At 45.4% G+C, this 19,785-nt stretch overlaps 1 protein-coding gene across 2 annotated transcripts in view; it reads left to right on the top strand.

Moving 5' to 3' along the window:
- The window catches only part of fig4a (FIG4 phosphoinositide 5-phosphatase a), a 108,941-nt gene extending 90,510 nt beyond the window's left edge, over positions 1–18,431 (top strand). For both annotated transcript variants that reach the window (XM_021600720.3, XM_090233036.1), the window contains exons 23-24: positions 3,120–3,194; positions 17,419–18,431. In XM_021600720.3, coding sequence (XP_021456395.1) covers positions 3,120–3,194; positions 17,419–17,596 — 253 coding nt within the window. In that variant the 3' untranslated portion in view covers positions 17,597–18,431. The remainder of the gene's footprint in view (positions 1–3,119; positions 3,195–17,418) is intronic.
- The last annotated feature ends 1,354 nt before the right edge of the window (positions 18,432–19,785 follow it).

Below are 19,785 nucleotides of genomic sequence, written 5' to 3'. Positions count from 1 at the left end.
CCATCGATTTTCAAGTAGACTTAAGTAAAAACTGGATCTCGACCACTCCGGAACATTCACTGCCTTCTTGGTAAGCAACGCCAGTGTAGAGTTGGCCTTATGTTTTTGGTTAATGAAAGGTAAATAATCTCCTAGTGTCTGGTGGAAACTGAACCAGGCTTTCCTGTAGGATTTTGCCTGTGCATAGATCCATTAGTCCTTAAAGATTACAAGCATACCCATAACATGATGCAGCCACCACTATGCTTGTAAATATGGAAAGTGGTACTCAGTAATGTGTTGTATTGGATTTGCCCCTAACATAACACTTTGTATTCAGGACAAAACTGAATTGCTTTGCAGCATTTTTTGTAGTATCACTTTAGTGTCTTGTTGCAAACAGGATGCATGTTTTACCCATCTACCAATAGATGCCCTTCTTTGCAAGAATTTGGAAAACCTTCCTGGTCCTTGTGGTTGACTCTGTGGTTGAAATTCAGTGCTCAACTGAGGGACCTTATAGATAATTCTGTGTGGTGTGTAGAGGGATTAATTCAAAAAACATGTGAAGCACTATTATTGCACACAGAGTGAGTCCATGCAACTAATGTGACTTGTTAAGCACATTTTTACTCCTGAACTTATTTAGTCTTGCAATAACAGAGCAGTTTAATACTTATTGACTCAAGACATTTCAGCTTTTTGTACATTTCTAAACATTTCTAAAAACACGATTCCACTTTGACATTATGGGGTGTTGTGTCTAGGCCAGTGACACAAAAATCTAAATGTAATCAATTTTGAATTCAGGCTGTAACGACAAAATGTGGAAAAAGTCGAGGGGTGTGAATTCTTTCTGAAGGCACTGTACATACTGTGCCTGTAGGACACATACAATGAATGGCTCATTAATATGTACTGTATGATCATATCTATAATCCCCCTTCAGAAGTATAGTTCTGCTCTCATCATCCGAGCTTTTCACCATGTGTTATGGCAGCCTATACTATAGTGGCCATCAGTGTAGGGATGGAACTCAGGACACAGAGGGGTACCTCAGGTTAGCTACGGCCGTCTCTTCCTCAATGAACAACTAAGTGTGTGTGTTGGGCCTTTGAAGACCCTTGGAGCTTAATCCCACCAGAACACACACACACTCACGTCTCCCTACCTGTGGGGCGTCCTGATGGAACCACAGAAATGGAGAGATTAATCAGGCCAGGGGAACAATAAAGTTGTGTGTTTCTCGCTCTCCCCTCACAGCCCTGTATTTATAGGTGCTGTTCGTCATACTGTCCTTTGTTCCTGTGTCCTTCTGTACCCCGGTCACTCAGATATCACATTTTGGAGGAACTGAACACAGCCATTGTATAGTACTGGGAACTATTGTATGAAGATAATTATTGGTTATACGTCACCTTGCTTTTACCTTAACCAGTGGAGGCTCCTCAGAGGAGGAACGGGAGGACCACCCTCAGTGAATTTCGTGAAAATATAAATGTTAAAACATTGAAAAAGTGATCTTTTTTAGATAAAACTATACTAAATATATTAATGTCACCAAATAATTTATTAAAACACATTGTTTTGCAATGAATGTCTTCAGTAGCCTCAACAGCACTCTGTAGGGTAGCACCATGGTGTAGCCAGAAGACAGCTAGTTTCCCTCCTCCTTTTGGTACATTGACTTCAATACAAAACCTAAGAAGCTCTTGGTTCTCACACCCTTCCATAGACTTACACAGTAATTATGACAACTTCCAGAGGATGTCCTCCAACCTATCAGAGCTTTTGCAGCATGAACTGAAATGTCCACCCAATCAAAGGATCAGATAATGAATCTAGTACTGAAAGCATAAGCTACAGCTAAGTAGCACTGCATCAAATATGGTGAGTAGTTGACTCAAAGAGAGAGAGAGAGACAATAGTTGAACAGTTTTCAACAAATTCATTTCTTCAAAAATGAAGGAGAAGCATGCGAGATTCTGTACTTTTTTTATTTTTTCAGTTTCACTTAGCTAGCAAATGCAGCTGGCTAGTTTAGTTACTCAAACACCTGGCTCAAACAGAGAGGGATGCTATGTTAGCTTGCTGCCTATGACTATCCAACACTGGAACTCTTCCAAGTCAAGGTGGGCTTTTGGTTTTATTAATGTATTGCCGCTGGAGCCTGCCGGTGTAACTGCTTACTGTGACTGTACACTGTAACGTTACTGTATGAATGTAGCAGGTTTACGAATGAGTTAGTCCTATTAGCTATGTTGACTAGGACGTTACTTTAGCTAATATGGGGACAACTATGTAGGCTGTGTGTAGTGGTTATGAGATGGTTTGGCTTGGAAAGTTTTCTTTCGCCTGGTCACACATACAGCTGAAGTGTTGTTCATTGAAGTCTACAAACGAAGGGAAAAGGTGAGACGAGAGTGCATAGAGGCAAGAAGGAATACAATGTGAACTGTTTGTGTGATCAGGGGTGTCTTCATTCCATCGATTTCTGTTGATAAACGTTTCTTAAACGGATGCAAACGAAACGGGGATAAAAACCTGAATTTGTCAATAGAAACTCTTGTGTGCAACTGTTGGACTAATGATTACACCCTAGATAAGCTAGATGCAGGCACGAGATCTTGTACAACGCTCTGTACTACTCCCTTCACAGAACCGTGCAAACTGGCTCTAACCAGAATAGAAAGAGGAGTGGGAGGCCCCGATGCACAACTGAGCAAGAGGGACAAGTAGATTAGTGTCTAGTTTGAGAAACAGACGCCTCACGAGTCCTCAACTGGCAGCATCACTAAATAGTACCCACAAAACACCAGTCTCAACATCAACAGTAACGAGGCGACTCCAAGATGCTGGCCTTCCAGAAATATCAACTCAGATTTATGAACATTGTTTGGGATTCTGTGTTTTTCTATATATTGATTACTATTTTTCAATGTTACTTTTAGTTTGGAATGAGATGTTTGACGAGCAGGCGTCCACATACTTTCCTAATTCAATGTTAAATATTTGATACAGTGGTGTCTAAAAAAAAAAGAGGTGTGATGCTACTTACGTTATCTGAAATGTTTGGTGATGTTTGGGTCTCCGTGGTGATCAGCTGTTTAAACACTGACTGTGTGTGTGTTGTTCTGCAGGTTTGCCTATCTGGGTCAGAACCAGCACAAGTTGGAGAGAACCGAACCCTCAGTCCTGGAGAACGCCATCAACGTGTAAGTTGAGCGTTTAACACACAAACAAGTACACTGTCTAATACTATTCTAATGAACAGATGGATACAGGCCTTTTCAGACGACTGGAAAAAAATGTAATAACACATTCCTTTCTAAGTGGTCCCAAAGGGGCTTGTGGACTTGTGCTGCCTGCCTCTCCACAATTTCTCTCTTCTTATTATTGTCTATCCCCTCCCTCTATCCTCCTCAGTGGTATTCTCTCATCAGTGGTAGCCTCTCGCTCCCGTGTCCTTCTGACCCACCCAAGTGCACTGTGAACCGGGGGTTTAGAAGTGCCAGCACTCCAACACATGTTAAAGCAATGTGCGCTACGCACGCACACACACACACACCATCTTATAAAAGCTTATGAACAACAGTCTCCTGGGAATAGGGTTGCAAAGCTACTGGTAATTTACTAAAGTTACTGGAATCTCTGCTAATATTGGTAATTAACAGTTCATCTATGGTAACTTTAGTCATTTATACTTTGACAAAAAAAAAAGTTGATATAGTATTCACTTTTATATCTGTGTCGATATTGTCCATGAGTTTCTAGTGGATAGACCATATGGTTATTGCCTAATTGATTAAAAAAAGCATCTGATCAACAATGGAATTATTTTTAATGAACTTTTCCAACTATTGACATTTTTCACCACTGCCACCAGTTTGGCACCAAAACATTTACAACAAAGACATGACATAGTAAATAAAAGTATGTACAAAATATATGTATTATATTTATATACTGACAACTCATATTAAGTACCAATGGTAACCAAGTTGATGGTTTTATATTTAGGATAATGTTTTACAACTTTTCATACATACAGTTGAAGTCGGAAGTTTACATACACCTTAGCCAAATACATTTAAACTCCGTTTTTACAATTCCTCAAAACAAATCCCTGTCTTAGGTCAGTTAAGATCACCACTTTATTGTAAGAATGTGACATTTCAGATTTGATTTCTTTCATCACATTCCCAGTGGGTCAGAAGTTTACATACACTCAATTAGTATTTGGTAGCATTGCCTTTAAATTGTTTAACTTGGGTCCAATGTTTCCAGTAGCCTTCCACAAGCTTTCCACAATAAGTTGGGTGAATGTTGGCCCATTCCTCCTGACAGAGCTGGTGTTACTGAGTCAGGTTTGTTGGCCTCCTTGCTCGCACACGCTTTTTCAGTTCTGCCCACACATTTTCTATAGGATTGAGGTCAGGGCTTTGTGATGGCCACTCCAATACCTTGACTTTGTTGTCCTTAAGCCATTTTGCCACAACTTTGGAAGTATGCTTGTGGTCATTGTCCATTTGGAAGACCCATTTTCGACCAAGCTTTAACTTCCTGACTGATGTATTGAGATGTTGCTTCAATACATCCACATAATTTTCCTCCCTCATGAAGCCATCTATTTTGTGAGGTGCACCAGTCCCTCCTGCAGCAAAGCATACCCACAACATGATGCTTCCACCCCCGTGCTTCACGGTTGGGATGGTGGTCTTCGGCTTGCAAGCCTCCCCCTTTTTCCTCCAAACATAACAATGGTCATTATGGCCAAACAGTTCTATTTTTATTTAATCAGACCAGAGGACATTTCTCCAAAAAGTAGGATCTTTGTCACCATGTGCAGTTGCAGACCGTAGTCTGGCTTTTTTATGGCGGTTTTGGAGCAGTGGCTTCTTTCTTGCTGAGCGGCCTTTCAGGTTATGTCGTTTTACTGTGGATATAGATACTTTTGTACCTGTTTCCTCCAGCATCTTCACAAGGTCCTTTGCTGTTTTTCTGGGATTGATTTGCACTTTTCGCACCAAATACATCTGTCTCTAGGAGACAGAATGCATCTCCTTCCTGAGTGGTATGACGGCTGCATGTTCCCATCGTGTTTATACTTCGGTACTATTGTTTGTACAGATGAACGTAGTAGTACCTTCAGCCGTTTGGAAATTTCTCTTGTGGAGATCTACAATTTTTTTTCTGAGGTCTTGGCTGATTTCTTTTGATTTTCCCATGATGTCAAGCAAAGAGGCACTGAGTTTGAAGGTAGGCCTTGAAATACATCCACAGGTACACCTCCAATTGACTCAAATTATGTCAATTAGCCTATCAGAAGCTTCTGAAGCCATGACATCATAATTTTCGGGAATTTTCCAAGCTGTTTAAAGGCACAGTCAACTTAGTGTATGTAAACTTCTGACCCACTGGAATTGTGATGCAGTGAATTATAAGTGAAATAATCTGTCTGTAAACAATTGTTGGAAAAATTACTTGTGTCATGCATAAAGTAGATGTTCTAACCGACTTGCCAAAACTTTTAATGACTCCAAACTAAGCGTATGTAAACTTCCGACTTCAACTGTACATGTGATATGAGTAATGTAAGATATGTAAACATTATTAAAGTGGCATTGTTTAAAGTGACTAGTGATCCATTTATTAAAGTGTCCAGTGATCGAGTCTCAATGTGGTCAGCCTCTCGGAGTTAGTGATGGCTGTTTAGCAGTCTGATGGCCTTGAGATAGAAGCTGTTTCTCAATCTCTCGGTTCCAGCTTTGATGCACCTGTACTGAACTCGCCTTCTGGATGATTGCGGTGTGAACAGGCATTGGCTTCGGTGGTTGTTGTCAGTCACAAAGAAGATGTCCTAACAGACTTGCCAAAACTATAGTTTGATAACAAGACATTTGTGGAGTGGTTGAAAAATGATTTTAATGACTCCAGCCTAAGTGGATGTAAACTTCAACTGTATTTTTTTTGAAGGCCCAGTGCAGTGAAGAATTAGATTTTCAGTTTTTTATACTAAATGCTAATGCTTTATGCTAAAGCCCTTTTAGTGTAAGAGCTGTTTGTAAAGACCCCCTGAAATGTCAGCCTTTGTTGGTGGGATGGAGTTTTGACCTGCCTGGTGACATCACCACTAGTTAATAGACCCATAAGAAAGAGGATTCCAAACCTCTCTGCCAATAGCAGGTAGTTTTCAGTTTTTCCCCGCCCCACTCAGATCACTACCAGACAGTCGTAGCAAAATTCTTGCTTGAGAAATTGCAGGGGGAAATTGGGAGAGAGGGATGGGCAAAACACTGTATCCTTGTGTTTGCTTTCTATCCATCTCCCCCTCCTTCCCTGGCACCCCACTCCCTCCATCCACAGCCTCATCCCCCTTGAGACCTGTCTCACCCATTGACTTAGGCATGGAGGGGATAATATTACATGAGGACAGACTCTACACTCACAGACTCCCAGTACAATCTTGATCACATTTATCCTAATTTAATTTCCTCTTCCAGTAGCCCTTTCCACTCACAACACCCGTCATCCCATATACGGGTTGAAAATGGCTGATTTTCTCATTGATAAGTGCCTAAATTGGAACGCAGTAGCTGTACAGTTACATGCTATATGGGACATCAGCGCTCATGTTCTCGGCTTGAGGAAATGAAGCAAGCACACTTGTATATCTTTTGACTGACAGTCGTTTTAAACTTGAGAACCACTCTCAACAAGAACATGCCCGCAGCCCTCCCACTAATGGGCCTACATTTGTATGTTTGTTGTTGTCTGAGTGAGGTAAATGTGGAAGGCGACATGTCGTGAGGAGTCTGTGTTTTAAAAGACGAGTCGGTAAGGGTTATATTAAATACAGATTTAATGTCATAAAAGCACACCACACACCCGTGATTCCAAATCTGCAATTCATATCATATTTAATCCACAGTTACATGGATACTCAGAGTTGTCCTGAACAGAAGGCACGATACTTTGGCACCGATTCTATATGTATTGCGATTCTCATGATTCTATATTTATTGCGATTCTCATGATTCTATATTTATTGCGATTCTCATGATTCTATATTTATTGTAAGTCGATGTTCCAAACATATTTCTCACCATATGTCTGCTGCAGAGGAACAAGAGAAGCCATGAGAACGTTTTGTTCAGTCATGGAAATGAAAGTGCAGAAAACAAATTGGCTTCCTAATTAACAAGGTGAACAAGCTTCTCAAAATATGTGTACATGTATCTATCCCCCCACCCATCACTACTGCCTGTTAGATCTAGTGGACAAGCCGATTGGGTTGTAGCAACCTAAAATCCTGCAATCCTCTGGTCCAGGGTATTCAACTCTTACCCTACGAGGTCCGGAACCTGCTGGTTCTACCTGAACATTAATTGCACCCACCTGGTGTCCCAGGTCTAAATCAGTCCCTGATTAGAGGGGAATAATGGGGAAACAAAGCAGTGGAACTGAGTTTGAGGGCTCTGTTGTGTGTGTCTGTGTGGCATTAGACTTCTTAATGGGTTCACGCAAACACACCTCCACAGTCACATCCTTAATGTAGGATAATGTTAATTAGCTGTGTGTGTGTGTGTCTCAGAGGTGAGGGTGGTCTTCTAATACCTCAATCCTTCATCACCACCCACACACCTGCCCTGAGTGCATTCACCCTTTCATAGAACCCTTGTTCATCTCCACAGCCTGTTGTCACGGTAACACTCTTTCGTCTCATCCATCTCCTGGACGTTGAAGTGGTTGACGCATAGCAATCCATCTACACACACACTCACACAGACACACTTGTTGCTCTCTTCCTGGCTCAGTTTGATTGAGGCTAGAACAATAAAAGTCTTCAGTACCTTCCATAATAACCATGGCGATAATTAGTCTGAATAGGGGAACTTTCAGAGAACCCTTAGAGAGGTTTGGAGGGTTAGATTGTTTTTGTTTTCGCTGCAAAAAATATAGACTGGAGACAGGATGGAAGGAGAGCCACGTGTGTTATCAGTGTCTATTTACTGAATCAACGTGTTGCTGTGGATTCACATCACTGTAGAGATCAGTCAACCTCACAGCCAGAGGTTCCAAAATCTGAGGCAGAAAGGGAGCGATACGGAGAGAGAGACACACCAAATGAGACGGAAAGAGACAGCAATAGGGAGAGCGAGGCTGGTAGAGAGAGAAACCTCAGATCCGTCTCACAGGAGATTTAATTCAAATTTTGAGATATTAATTTGAATGACAGTGGACAATGGAGCTCTAGATAAGTTTGTTTCTTTCTCTCAGGCAGTGCAGAAAAGGTCATGTATTTCTTTGCAGAACGTGTGTGTGTGTTGACCTCACATGCGCTTGGTAGTGAGAACCAGCCATCAGCATAGTTGACCTCACATGCGCTTGGTAGTAGGAACCAGCCGTCAGCATTGTTGACCTCACATGCGCTTGGTAGTAGGAACCAGCCATCAGCATAGTTGACCTCACATGCGCTTAGTAGTAGGAACCAGCCATCAGCATTGTTGACCTCACATGCGCTTAGTAGTAGGAACCAGCCATCAGCATTGTTGACCTCACATGCGCTTGGTAGTAGGAACCAGCCATCAGCATTGTTGACCTCGCATGCACTTGGTAGTAGGAACCAGCCATCAGCATCGTTGACCTCACATGCGCTTGGTAGTACGAACCAGCCATCAGCATTGTTGACCTCACATGCGCTTGGTAGTAGGAACCAGCCATCAGCATTGTTGACCTCACATGCGCTTGGTAGTAGGAACCAGCCATCAGCATTGTTGACCTCACATGCGCTTAGTAGTAGGAACCAGCCATCAGCATTGTTGACCTCACATGCGCTTAGTAGTAGGAACCAGCCATCAGCATTGTTGACCTCACATGCGCTTGGTAGTAGGAACCAGCCATCAGCATTGTTGACCTCGCATGCACTTGGTAGTAGGAACCAGCCATCAGCATCGTTGACCTCACATGCGCTTGGTAGTACGAACCAGCCATCAGCATTGTTGACCTCACATGCGCTTGGTAGTAGGAACCAGCCATCAGCATTGTTGACCTCACATGCGCTTGGTAGTAGGAACCAGCCATCAGCATCGTTGAACTCACATGCGCTTGGTAGTAGGAACCAGCCATCAGCATCGTTGACCTCACATGCCCTTAGTAGTAGGAACCAGCCGTCAGCATCGTTGACCTCACATGCGCTTGGTAGTAGGAACCAGCCATCAGCATCGTTGACCTCACATGCGCTTGGTAGTAGGAACCAGCCATCAGCATCGTTGACCTCACATGCGCTTGGTAGTAGGAACCAGCCATCAGCATTGTTGACCTCACATGCGCTTGGTAGTAGCAACCAGCCATCAGCATCGTTGACCTCACATGCGCTTGGTAGTACGAACCAGCCATCAGCATTGTTAACCTCGCATGCACTTGGTAGTAGGAACCAGCCATCAGCATCGTTGACCTCACATGCGCTTGGTAGTACGAACCAGCCATCAGCATTGTTGACCTCGCATGCGCTTGGTAGTAGGAACCAGCCATCAGCATCGTTGACCTCACATGCGCTTGGTAGTAGCAACCAGCCATCAGCATCGTTGACCTCACATGCGCTTGGTAGTACGAACCAGCCATCAGCATTGTTGACCTCACATGCGCTTGGTAGTAGGAACCAGCCATCAGCATTGTTGACCTCACATGCGCTTGGTAGTACGAACCAGCCATCAGCATTGTTGATCTCACATGCGCTTGGTAGTACGAACCAGCCATCAGCATTGTTGACCTCACATGCGCTTGGTAGTACGAACCAGCCATCAGCATTGTTGACCAGCCATCAGCATTGTTGACCTCACATGCGCTTGGTAGTACGAACCAGCCATCAGCATTGTTGACCAGCCATCAGCATTGTTGACCTCACATGCGCTTGGTAGTACGAACCAACCATCAGCATTGTTGACCAGCCATCAGCATCGTTGACCTCACATGCGCTTGGTAGTAGGAACCAGCCATCAACATTGTTGACCTCACATGCGCTTGGTAGTACGAACCAGCCATCAGCATTGTTGACCAGCCATCAGCATTGTTGACCTCACATGCGCTTGGTAGTACGAACCAACCATCAGCATTGTTGACCAGCCATCAGCATCGTTGACCTCACATGCGCTTGGTAGTAGGAACCAGCCATCAGCATCGTTGACCTCACATGCGCTTAGTAGTAGGAACCAGCCGTCAGCATTGTTGACCTCACATGCGCTTGGTAGTAGGAACCAGCCATCAGCATCGTTGACCTCACATGCGCTTGGTAGTACGAACCAGCCATCAGCATTGTTGACCTCACATGCGCTTGGTAGTAGGAACCAGCCGTCTGCATTGTTGACCTCACATGAGCTTGGTAGTAGGAACCAGCCATCAGCATCGTTGACCTCACATACGCTTGGTAGTATGAACCAGCCATCAGCATTGTTGACCAGCCATCAGCATTGTTGACCTCGCATGCGCTTGGTAGTAGGAACCAGCCATCAGCATTGTTGACCTCACATGAGCTTGGTAGTAGGAACCAGCCATCAGCATCGTTGACCTCACATGAGCTTGGTAGTAGGAACCAGCCATCAGCATTGTTAGCCTCACATGCGCTTGGTAGTAGGAACCAGCCATCAGCATTGTTGACCTCACATGCGCTTGGTAGTAGGAACCAGCCATCAGCATTGTTGACCTCACATGCGCTTGGTAGTAGGAACCAGCCATCAGCATTGTTGACCAGCCATCAACATCGTTGACCTCACATGCGCTTGGTAGTAGGAACCAGCCATCAGCATTGTTGACCAGCCATCGGCATTGTTGACCTCACATGAGCTTGGTAGTACGAACCAGCCATCAGCATCGTTGACCTCACATGAGCTTGGTAGTAGGAACCAGCCATCAGCATTGTTGACCAGCCATCGGCATTGTTGACCTCGCATGCGCTTGGTAGTAGGAACCAGCCGTCAGCATTGTTGACCTCACATGAGCTTGGTAGTACGAACCAGCCATCAGCATTGTTGACCTCACATGAGCTTGGTAGTACGAACCAGCCATCAGCATTGTTGACCTCACATGCGCTTGGTAGTAGGAACCAGCCATCAGCATTGTTAACCTCACATGCGCTTGGTAGTAGGAACCAGCAATCAGCATTGTTGACCTCACATGCGCTTGGTAGTAGGAACCAGCCATCAGCATCGTTGACCTCACATGTGCTTGGTAGTAGGAACCAGCCATCAGCATTGTTGACCAGCCATCAACATCGTTGACCTCACATGCGCTTGGTAGTAGGAACCAGCCATCAGCATTGTTGACCAGCCATCAGCATTGTTGACCTCACATGAGCTTGGTAGTAGGAACCAGCCATCAGCATTGTTGACCTCACATGTGCTTGGTAGTAGGAACCAGCCATCAGCATCGTTGACCTCACATGCACTTGGTAGTAGGAACCAGCCATCAGCATTGTTGACCTCACATGCGCTTGGTAGTAGGAACCAGCCATCAGCATTGTTTACCTCACATGCGCTTGGTAGTAGGAACCAGCCATCAGCATTGTTTACCTCACATGCGCTTGGTAGTAGGAACCAGCCATCAGCATTGTTGACCAGCCATCAGCATTGTTGACCTCACATGAGCTTGGTAGTAGGAACCAGCCATCAGCATTGTTGACCTCACATGCGCTTGGTAGTAGGAACCAGCCATCAGCATCGTTGACCTCACATGCGCTTGGTAGTAGGAACCAGCCATCAGCATCGTTGACCTCACATGCCCTTAGTAGTAGGAACCAGCCGTCAGCATCGTTGACCTCACATGCGCTTGGTAGTAGGAACCAGCCATCAGCATCGTTGACCTCACATGCGCTTGGTAGTAGGAACCAGCCATCAGCATCGTTGACCTCACATGCGCTTGGTAGTAGGAACCAGCCATCAGCATTGTTGACCTCACATGCGCTTGGTAGTAGGAACCAGCCATCAGCATCGTTGACCTCACATGCGCTTGGTAGTAGGAACCAGCCATCAGCATTGTTAACCTCGCATGCACTTGGTAGTAGGAACCAGCCATCAGCATCGTTGACCTCACATGCGCTTGGTAGTACGAACCAGCCATCAGCATTGTTGACCTCGCATGCGCTTGGTAGTAGGAACCAGCCATCAGCATCGTTGACCTCACATGCGCTTGGTAGTAGCAACCAGCCATCAGCATCGTTGACCTCACATGCGCTTGGTAGTACGAACCAGCCATCAGCATTGTTGACCTCACATGCGCTTGGTAGTAGGAACCAGCCATCAGCATTGTTGACCTCACATGCGCTTGGTAGTACGAACCAGCCATCAGCATTGTTGATCTCACATGCGCTTGGTAGTACGAACCAGCCATCAGCATTGTTGACCTCACATGCGCTTGGTAGTACGAACCAGCCATCAGCATTGTTGACCAGCCATCAGCATTGTTGACCTCACATGCGCTTGGTAGTACGAACCAGCCATCAGCATTGTTGACCAGCCATCAGCATTGTTGACCTCACATGCGCTTGGTAGTACGAACCAACCATCAGCATTGTTGACCAGCCATCAGCATCGTTGACCTCACATGCGCTTGGTAGTAGGAACCAGCCATCAGCATTGTTGACCTCACATGCGCTTGGTAGTACGAACCAGCCATCAGCATTGTTGACCAGCCATCAGCATTGTTGACCTCACATGCGCTTGGTAGTACGAACCAACCATCAGCATTGTTGACCAGCCATCAGCATCGTTGACCTCACATGCGCTTGGTAGTAGGAACCAGCCATCAGCATCGTTGACCTCACATGCGCTTAGTAGTAGGAACCAGCCGTCAGCATTGTTGACCTCACATGCGCTTGGTAGTAGGAACCAGCCATCAGCATCGTTGACCTCACATGCGCTTGGTAGTACGAACCAGCCATCAGCATTGTTGACCTCACATGCGCTTGGTAGTAGGAACCAGCCGTCTGCATTGTTGACCTCACATGAGCTTGGTAGTAGGAACCAGCCATCAGCATCGTTGACCTCACATACGCTTGGTAGTATGAACCAGCCATCAGCATTGTTGACCAGCCATCAGCATTGTTGACCTCGCATGCGCTTGGTAGTAGGAACCAGCCATCAGCATTGTTGACCTCACATGAGCTTGGTAGTAGGAACCAGCCATCAGCATCGTTGACCTCACATGAGCTTGGTAGTAGGAACCAGCCATCAGCATTGTTAGCCTCACATGCGCTTGGTAGTAGGAACCAGCCATCAGCATTGTTGACCTCACATGCGCTTGGTAGTAGGAACCAGCCATCAGCATTGTTGACCTCACATGCGCTTGGTAGTAGGAACCAGCCATCAGCATTGTTGACCTCACATGCGCTTGGTAGTAGGAACCAGCCATCAGCATTGTTGACCTCACATGCGCTTGGTAGTACGAACCAGCCATCAGCATTGTTGATCTCACATGCGCTTGGTAGTACGAACCAGCCATCAGCATTGTTGACCTCACATGCGCTTGGTAGTACGAACCAGCCATCAGCATTGTTGACCAGCCATCAGCATTGTTGACCTCACATGCGCTTGGTAGTACGAACCAGCCATCAGCATTGTTGACCAGCCATCAGCATTGTTGACCTCACATGCGCTTGGTAGTACGAACCAACCATCAGCATTGTTGACCAGCCATCAGCATCGTTGACCTCACATGCGCTTGGTAGTAGGAACCAGCCATCAGCATTGTTGACCTCACATGCGCTTGGTAGTACGAACCAGCCATCAGCATTGTTGACCAGCCATCAGCATTGTTGACCTCACATGCGCTTGGTAGTACGAACCAACCATCAGCATTGTTGACCAGCCATCAGCATCGTTGACCTCACATGCGCTTGGTAGTAGGAACCAGCCATCAGCATCGTTGACCTCACATGCGCTTAGTAGTAGGAACCAGCCGTCAGCATTGTTGACCTCACATGCGCTTGGTAGTAGGAACCAGCCATCAGCATCGTTGACCTCACATGCGCTTGGTAGTACGAACCAGCCATCAGCATTGTTGACCTCACATGCGCTTGGTAGTAGGAACCAGCCGTCTGCATTGTTGACCTCACATGAGCTTGGTAGTAGGAACCAGCCATCAGCATCGTTGACCTCACATACGCTTGGTAGTATGAACCAGCCATCAGCATTGTTGACCAGCCATCAGCATTGTTGACCTCGCATGCGCTTGGTAGTAGGAACCAGCCATCAGCATTGTTGACCTCACATGAGCTTGGTAGTAGGAACCAGCCATCAGCATCGTTGACCTCACATGAGCTTGGTAGTAGGAACCAGACATCAGCATTGTTAGCCTCACATGCGTTTGGTAGTAGGAACCAGCCATCAGCATTGTTGACCTCACATGCGCTTGGTAGTAGGAACCAGCCATCAGCATTGTTGACCTCACATGCGCTTGGTAGTAGGAACCAGCCATCAGCATTGTTGACCAGCCATCAACATCGTTGACCTCACATGCGCTTGGTAGTAGGAACCAGCCATCAGCATTGTTGACCAGCCATCGGCATTGTTGACCTCACATGAGCTTGGTAGTACGAACCAGCCATCAGCATCGTTGACCTCACATGAGCTTGGTAGTAGGAACCAGCCATCAGCATTGTTGACCAGCCATCGGCATTGTTGACCTCGCATGCGCTTGGTAGTAGGAACCAGCCGTCAGCATTGTTGACCTCACATGAGCTTGGTAGTACGAACCAGCCATCAGCATTGTTGACCTCACATGAGCTTGGTAGTACGAACCAGCCATCAGCATTGTTGACCTCACATGTGCTTGGTAGTAGGAACCAGCCATCAGCATTGTTAACCTCACATGCACTTGGTAGTAGGAACCAGCAATCAGCATTGTTGACCTCACATGCTCTTGGTAGTAGGAACCAGCCATCAGCATCGTTGACCTCACATGTGCTTGGTAGTAGGAACCAGCCATCAGCATTGTTGACCAGCCATCAACATCGTTGACCTCACATGCGCTTGGTAGTAGGAACCAGCCATCAGCATTGTTGACCAGCCATCAGCATTGTTGACCTCACATGAGCTTGGTAGTAGGAACCAGCCATCAGCATCGTTGACCTCACATGCACTTGGTAGTAGGAACCAGCCATCAGCATTGTTGACCTCCCATGCGCTTGGTAGTAGGAACCAGCCATCAGCATTGTTTACCTCACATGCGCTTGGTAGTAGGAACCAGCCATCAGCATTGTTGACCAGCCATCAGCATTGTTGACCTCACATGAGCTTGGTAGTAGGAACCAGCCATCAGCATTGTTGACCTCACATGTGCTTGGTAGTAGGAACCAGCCATCAGCATCGTTGACCTCACATGCACTTGGTAGTAGGAACCAGCCATCAGCATTGTTGACCTCCCATGCGCTTGGTAGTAGGAACCAGCCATCAGCATTGTTTACCTCACATGCGCTTGGTATTAGGAACCAGCCATCAGCATTGTTTGTCAGTAAACTTTCCAAATGTCGACAAAATGAAATACGCTAGACAAGGTAGGATATTTTAGTGTCTGTAAAGTTTATTATGCGTGAAATGACGGTTGAAATACCTTTCTGCTCAAATATTGATGTAAACTTGGAGTCAAGCGATGATATGTTTTGTGGTCCTCCCACTACGACCCGGGAAACCACGCAGTTTATTTAACTACAGATGAAACCAGTTTTGATGAACTTCACAGGGTGGGGAAAGTGCACGGTGATCTTGATGCTGCTTTCCAATAAATATTGAGGGTCTTATTCTGGTGACTTGACGATCGATGCTTGACTGCCGTTTCACAAATAAAAATAATCTTGCTCTTTTTTTCCATTATAGGAATCTCATGTAGATACCCTACCCGCACTGTAGGCCTATCGCCGAGCTGTTGGCTAGAGCACACGTGCAAAGACCAGGCACATTCACTATATAACACAACATGCTTTGTGACAAAACCATCAGTAGTTGAAAATGTGATGGAAACCCATTTACTGACTTGTATTGTTTATTCGGTACATGGGAATTTAACTGCAAAAGTTATTCTTATGTGCACTACATCATCCCGCATATATTTTTAGCCACAAAAAGTATGTTTCATAGAAACAACTCTACTTGGAAAATGTACATTGTTTTTATCGGGATTTTGTCACCAATTGGATGGAAACCTTGCTAGTGTCTTCTCTCTTCACGTATTCACCGACATTTTCCTCTCGGGAGAGGAGAGTTTCCACACCTCAACTGTTTCTCTCTCTCAGGCGCCCAGAAACCACACAGAAACACACACACTCGATTCACAGCCAGGGACTAGGGGGACAGGGGAACCAGTAAAAAGAGTGAGAATGAGAGGACAAAGAACAGAAAAGTAATTTGATTTACTACAGAGGAAGTGGGTCATCAAACGTGCTGGGACAACTAAGAGGAAGACCAGTGTTGCTACAGGAAATAGTGCTAGGAAAGGTGGAACATGTGAAACGATTAGGTTGAGTTCTACTCCACTTCCTGGTATTGTTCATCCTAGCTAACTTGTGACTGTTTGCTTTGCTCTGACTCACCCAAAACACTTGTCACAAGTGCTTCTCTATCAAGACTAACTACTGTACATCACTCAGTGACCCACTGGAAGCCTCACTGTGTTGTCTTGGTGACCTCTCAGCCAACATCCGCTATCAGAGGTCAGTTTAGTACTGTGTGCTGAGTGTACATATCAAGCTCTTTTACAATAAGAGAGTTGTGACCGCCAAGCAGAACAGACACATTGTACCTCCACATCCACATGTTGTTCTTTTTCAGTCATAAAAGCACTTGATGTTAAGTCTAGCCCAATGGCCGGCCCCATTGCTCAACACTGGCTTTTTACTAAAGTGCTCTGCTCTGATGAATTCTGTGTCATTCTGTCATGTCGTGTATTCTGTGATGTTCTGAAAGCGGGGGGGGGTAGTGTTGAGTGCTGTGAGAAAAAGTGGTCTATGAAATGTCTGTATAGTGGGTATGTGCATGAGGCTGGTGGGTGGGGTGGGGTTGTGGTGTGGTGTGGCCACCCTCCAGAAGGATGACTTGAGAAACCTGAAGTAGCTAATGAGCTGTGTAGATGACTGAACATGCGAGGGGTTCAGCTTCCACACAAGTTATTATTAGTGATTACCACGGCCGTAGAAATACCAACATTTCTCTCTCCCTCCCTGCATCCCCAATAATCTACAAATCTGTCTTGTGACCCATTCTCTTCTTTTAGGAACACGTTTCAGTTTAAAAATGTCACTTTTCTGCAGAACACATTTTGGTCTGTTTAGCTTAGTTATCTTACATGTGAATCACTACTACCTACAGCTACTGTACCACAGTAACTTATATCCAGCATGAGTTTAGCATTTGTTTTATTTTTCACCTGTCCCTCTTATCTCTCTCTCTCCAGTGTTCCTGTGTCATGCTTTACGACTGACAGTATATACGAGGTGTCGTCTCCGCAGGTGGACAGGGACAACAGGGAGGTGTTTGAGGGCCACGTGCTAACTGGCCTTGGCCAGGTGAGATCACTGTGCCGAGAGGACATACTCATGTACAGAGAGTATATCAAGAACAGGTACATGTGATGTGAGAGGCTCCATAACCATAGAAATAGAATGAATAGAATGGTCATCCCCATTAAAGTCAATGATGGCATAATGGGTGGACTGGTGGCCATTGTGAGTGTACCCATAAGGAGCAAAGCAGGAAGTAAAAGCAGGAAGTGTGCGATCAATCTGTGATGTGATCTGTTAAGTCAACTCAACTGACATGACAAAAAAAATAGATTCCATTGTAAGAGCCACATCAGTTAGCATCATTTGAATTAACATTCTACATTACCATGGAAATGATTTAATCAACAGACAGCCATTACAAGTGTACCCATGAGTTTACCAGTCATATTGCCAGGGTCAGAGATTCCAAGCCTGTTCTATTCATTCTATTTCTATGGCCATAACCAACTCGCAACCATCGATCAACCACATCTCAACGTTGGATCAACCACGCTCTTGACCACAGCCCCATTACCTGCAAGGAGAGTGGATTGTGGTTTCATGGTATACAGTGGACTCCCAATCAAAGGCTTCTCAGGCTGATGAGATGACCGTTAGTGAGTGTTTCCAGAAGAGGCAGGACAATATTCCGTTTGTTTTATGACTTCATATTTTTCAGTAGTTATTTTAGAGTGACAGCAGTAAAGGATGAAAACAGGTTATTTATTTCAGTTATTTTAGTCATGATCATGTATGGCTTCCAAGGTTAAACAAGTGTTTCATTGTTTTCTTTTTCTCTCTCTTGCCATTTTAAACACATCCCTGTTTTTTTTTAATGTAGCTTTTGAGTTTTACACACATTTAGCACAGCTGTCGTTTTTTCTGTTTGGATGTTGGACAAAATAAACGTATCATGTTTACAAAACTAATTGATTTAATTCCATTTCATATAAATAATGTTTTTTATTTAGCTTTCTTTAGAACAACTGCCTATCTAAATACTGACGGTGAATAAGTGTGTAGCGCCATTCTTTAACTTGTATATTTATTAAATGTCATGTAAATCTAAATGTGATGAGGTTTCATTGGTGAGTGGACTACAGTAGCATCCTTAGAGAACAAGACCAAGCCACACTCCTTCCGTCTCTTCTCTCCTTCCTATCCTCCACAGCTGTCACTAAAAGAACTGCACATGTCAGACACACACAAACAGTACTGTATACTCATTCATTGAGGATGATTTGTCTGGTTGTGACTTTGGTCTGCGTGCTCTACTGTTGTATTCATTTTGTTAATCTCTCAATCTTTTTGTCTCGCTCTGTCTCTGTGTCTCTCCCTCGCTCTCTGTCTCTCTGAGTGTGTGTGTGTGTGTCTCTCCCTCACTCTCGGTCTCTCTGAGTGTGTGTGTGTGTCTCTCCCTCGCGCTCTGTATCTCTGAGTGAGTGTGTCTCCCTCGCTCTCTGTCTCACAGTGTGCGTGTCTCCCTCGCTCTCTGTCTCTCTGAATGTGTGTGTGTGTCTCTCCCTCGCTCTCGGTCTCTGTGTGTGTGTGTGTCTCTCCCTCGCTCTGTCTCTCTGAATGTGTGTGTGTGTGTCTCTCCCTCGCTCTCTGTCTCTGAGTGTGTGTGTGTGTTTCCCTCGCTCTCTGTCTCTCTGAGTGTGTGTGTCTCCCTCGCTCTCTGTTTCTCTGAGTGTGTGTGTGTCTCTCCCTCGCTCTCTGTCTCTCTGAGTGTGTGTGTCTCTCCCTCGCTCTCGGTCTCTGAGTGTGTGTGTGTGTGTGTCCCTCGCTCTCTGTCTCTCTGAGTGTGTGTGTGTGTCTCCCTCGCTCTCTGTCTCTCTGAGTGTGTGTGTGTCTCCCCCTCGCTCTCTGTCTCTGTGTGTGTGTGTGTCTCTCCCTCGCTCTCTGTCTCTCTGTGTGTGTATGTCTCTCCCTCGCTCTGTCTCTCTGAATGTGTGTGTCTCTCCCTCGCTCTCTGTCTCTCTGAGTGTGTGTGTCTCTCTGTCTCGCTCTGTGTGTGTGTGTGTCTCTCCCTCGCTCTGTCTCTCTGAGTGTGTGTGTGTCTCCCTCGCTCTCTGTCTCTGAGTGTGTGTGTCTCTCCCTCGCTCTCGGTCTCTGAGTGTGTGTGTGTGTGTGTCCCTCGTTCTCTGTCTCTCTGAGTGTGTGTGTGTCTCCCTCGCTCTCTGTCTCTCTGAGTGTGTGTGTGTGTGTCTCCCTCGCTCTCTGTCTCTCTGTGTGTGTGTGTCTCTCCCTCGCTCTGTCTCTCTGAATGTGTGTGTCTC

The sequence above is a fragment of the Oncorhynchus mykiss genome, chromosome 4, assembly GCF_057628025.1.
Source record: "Oncorhynchus mykiss isolate SJ-2025 chromosome 4, ASM5762802v1, whole genome shotgun sequence".
Lineage (NCBI taxonomy): Eukaryota > Metazoa > Chordata > Actinopteri > Salmoniformes > Salmonidae > Oncorhynchus > Oncorhynchus mykiss.
The sequence above is the reverse complement of the archived record's forward strand: the minus strand, read 5'-3'. Positions and strand labels throughout refer to the sequence as shown.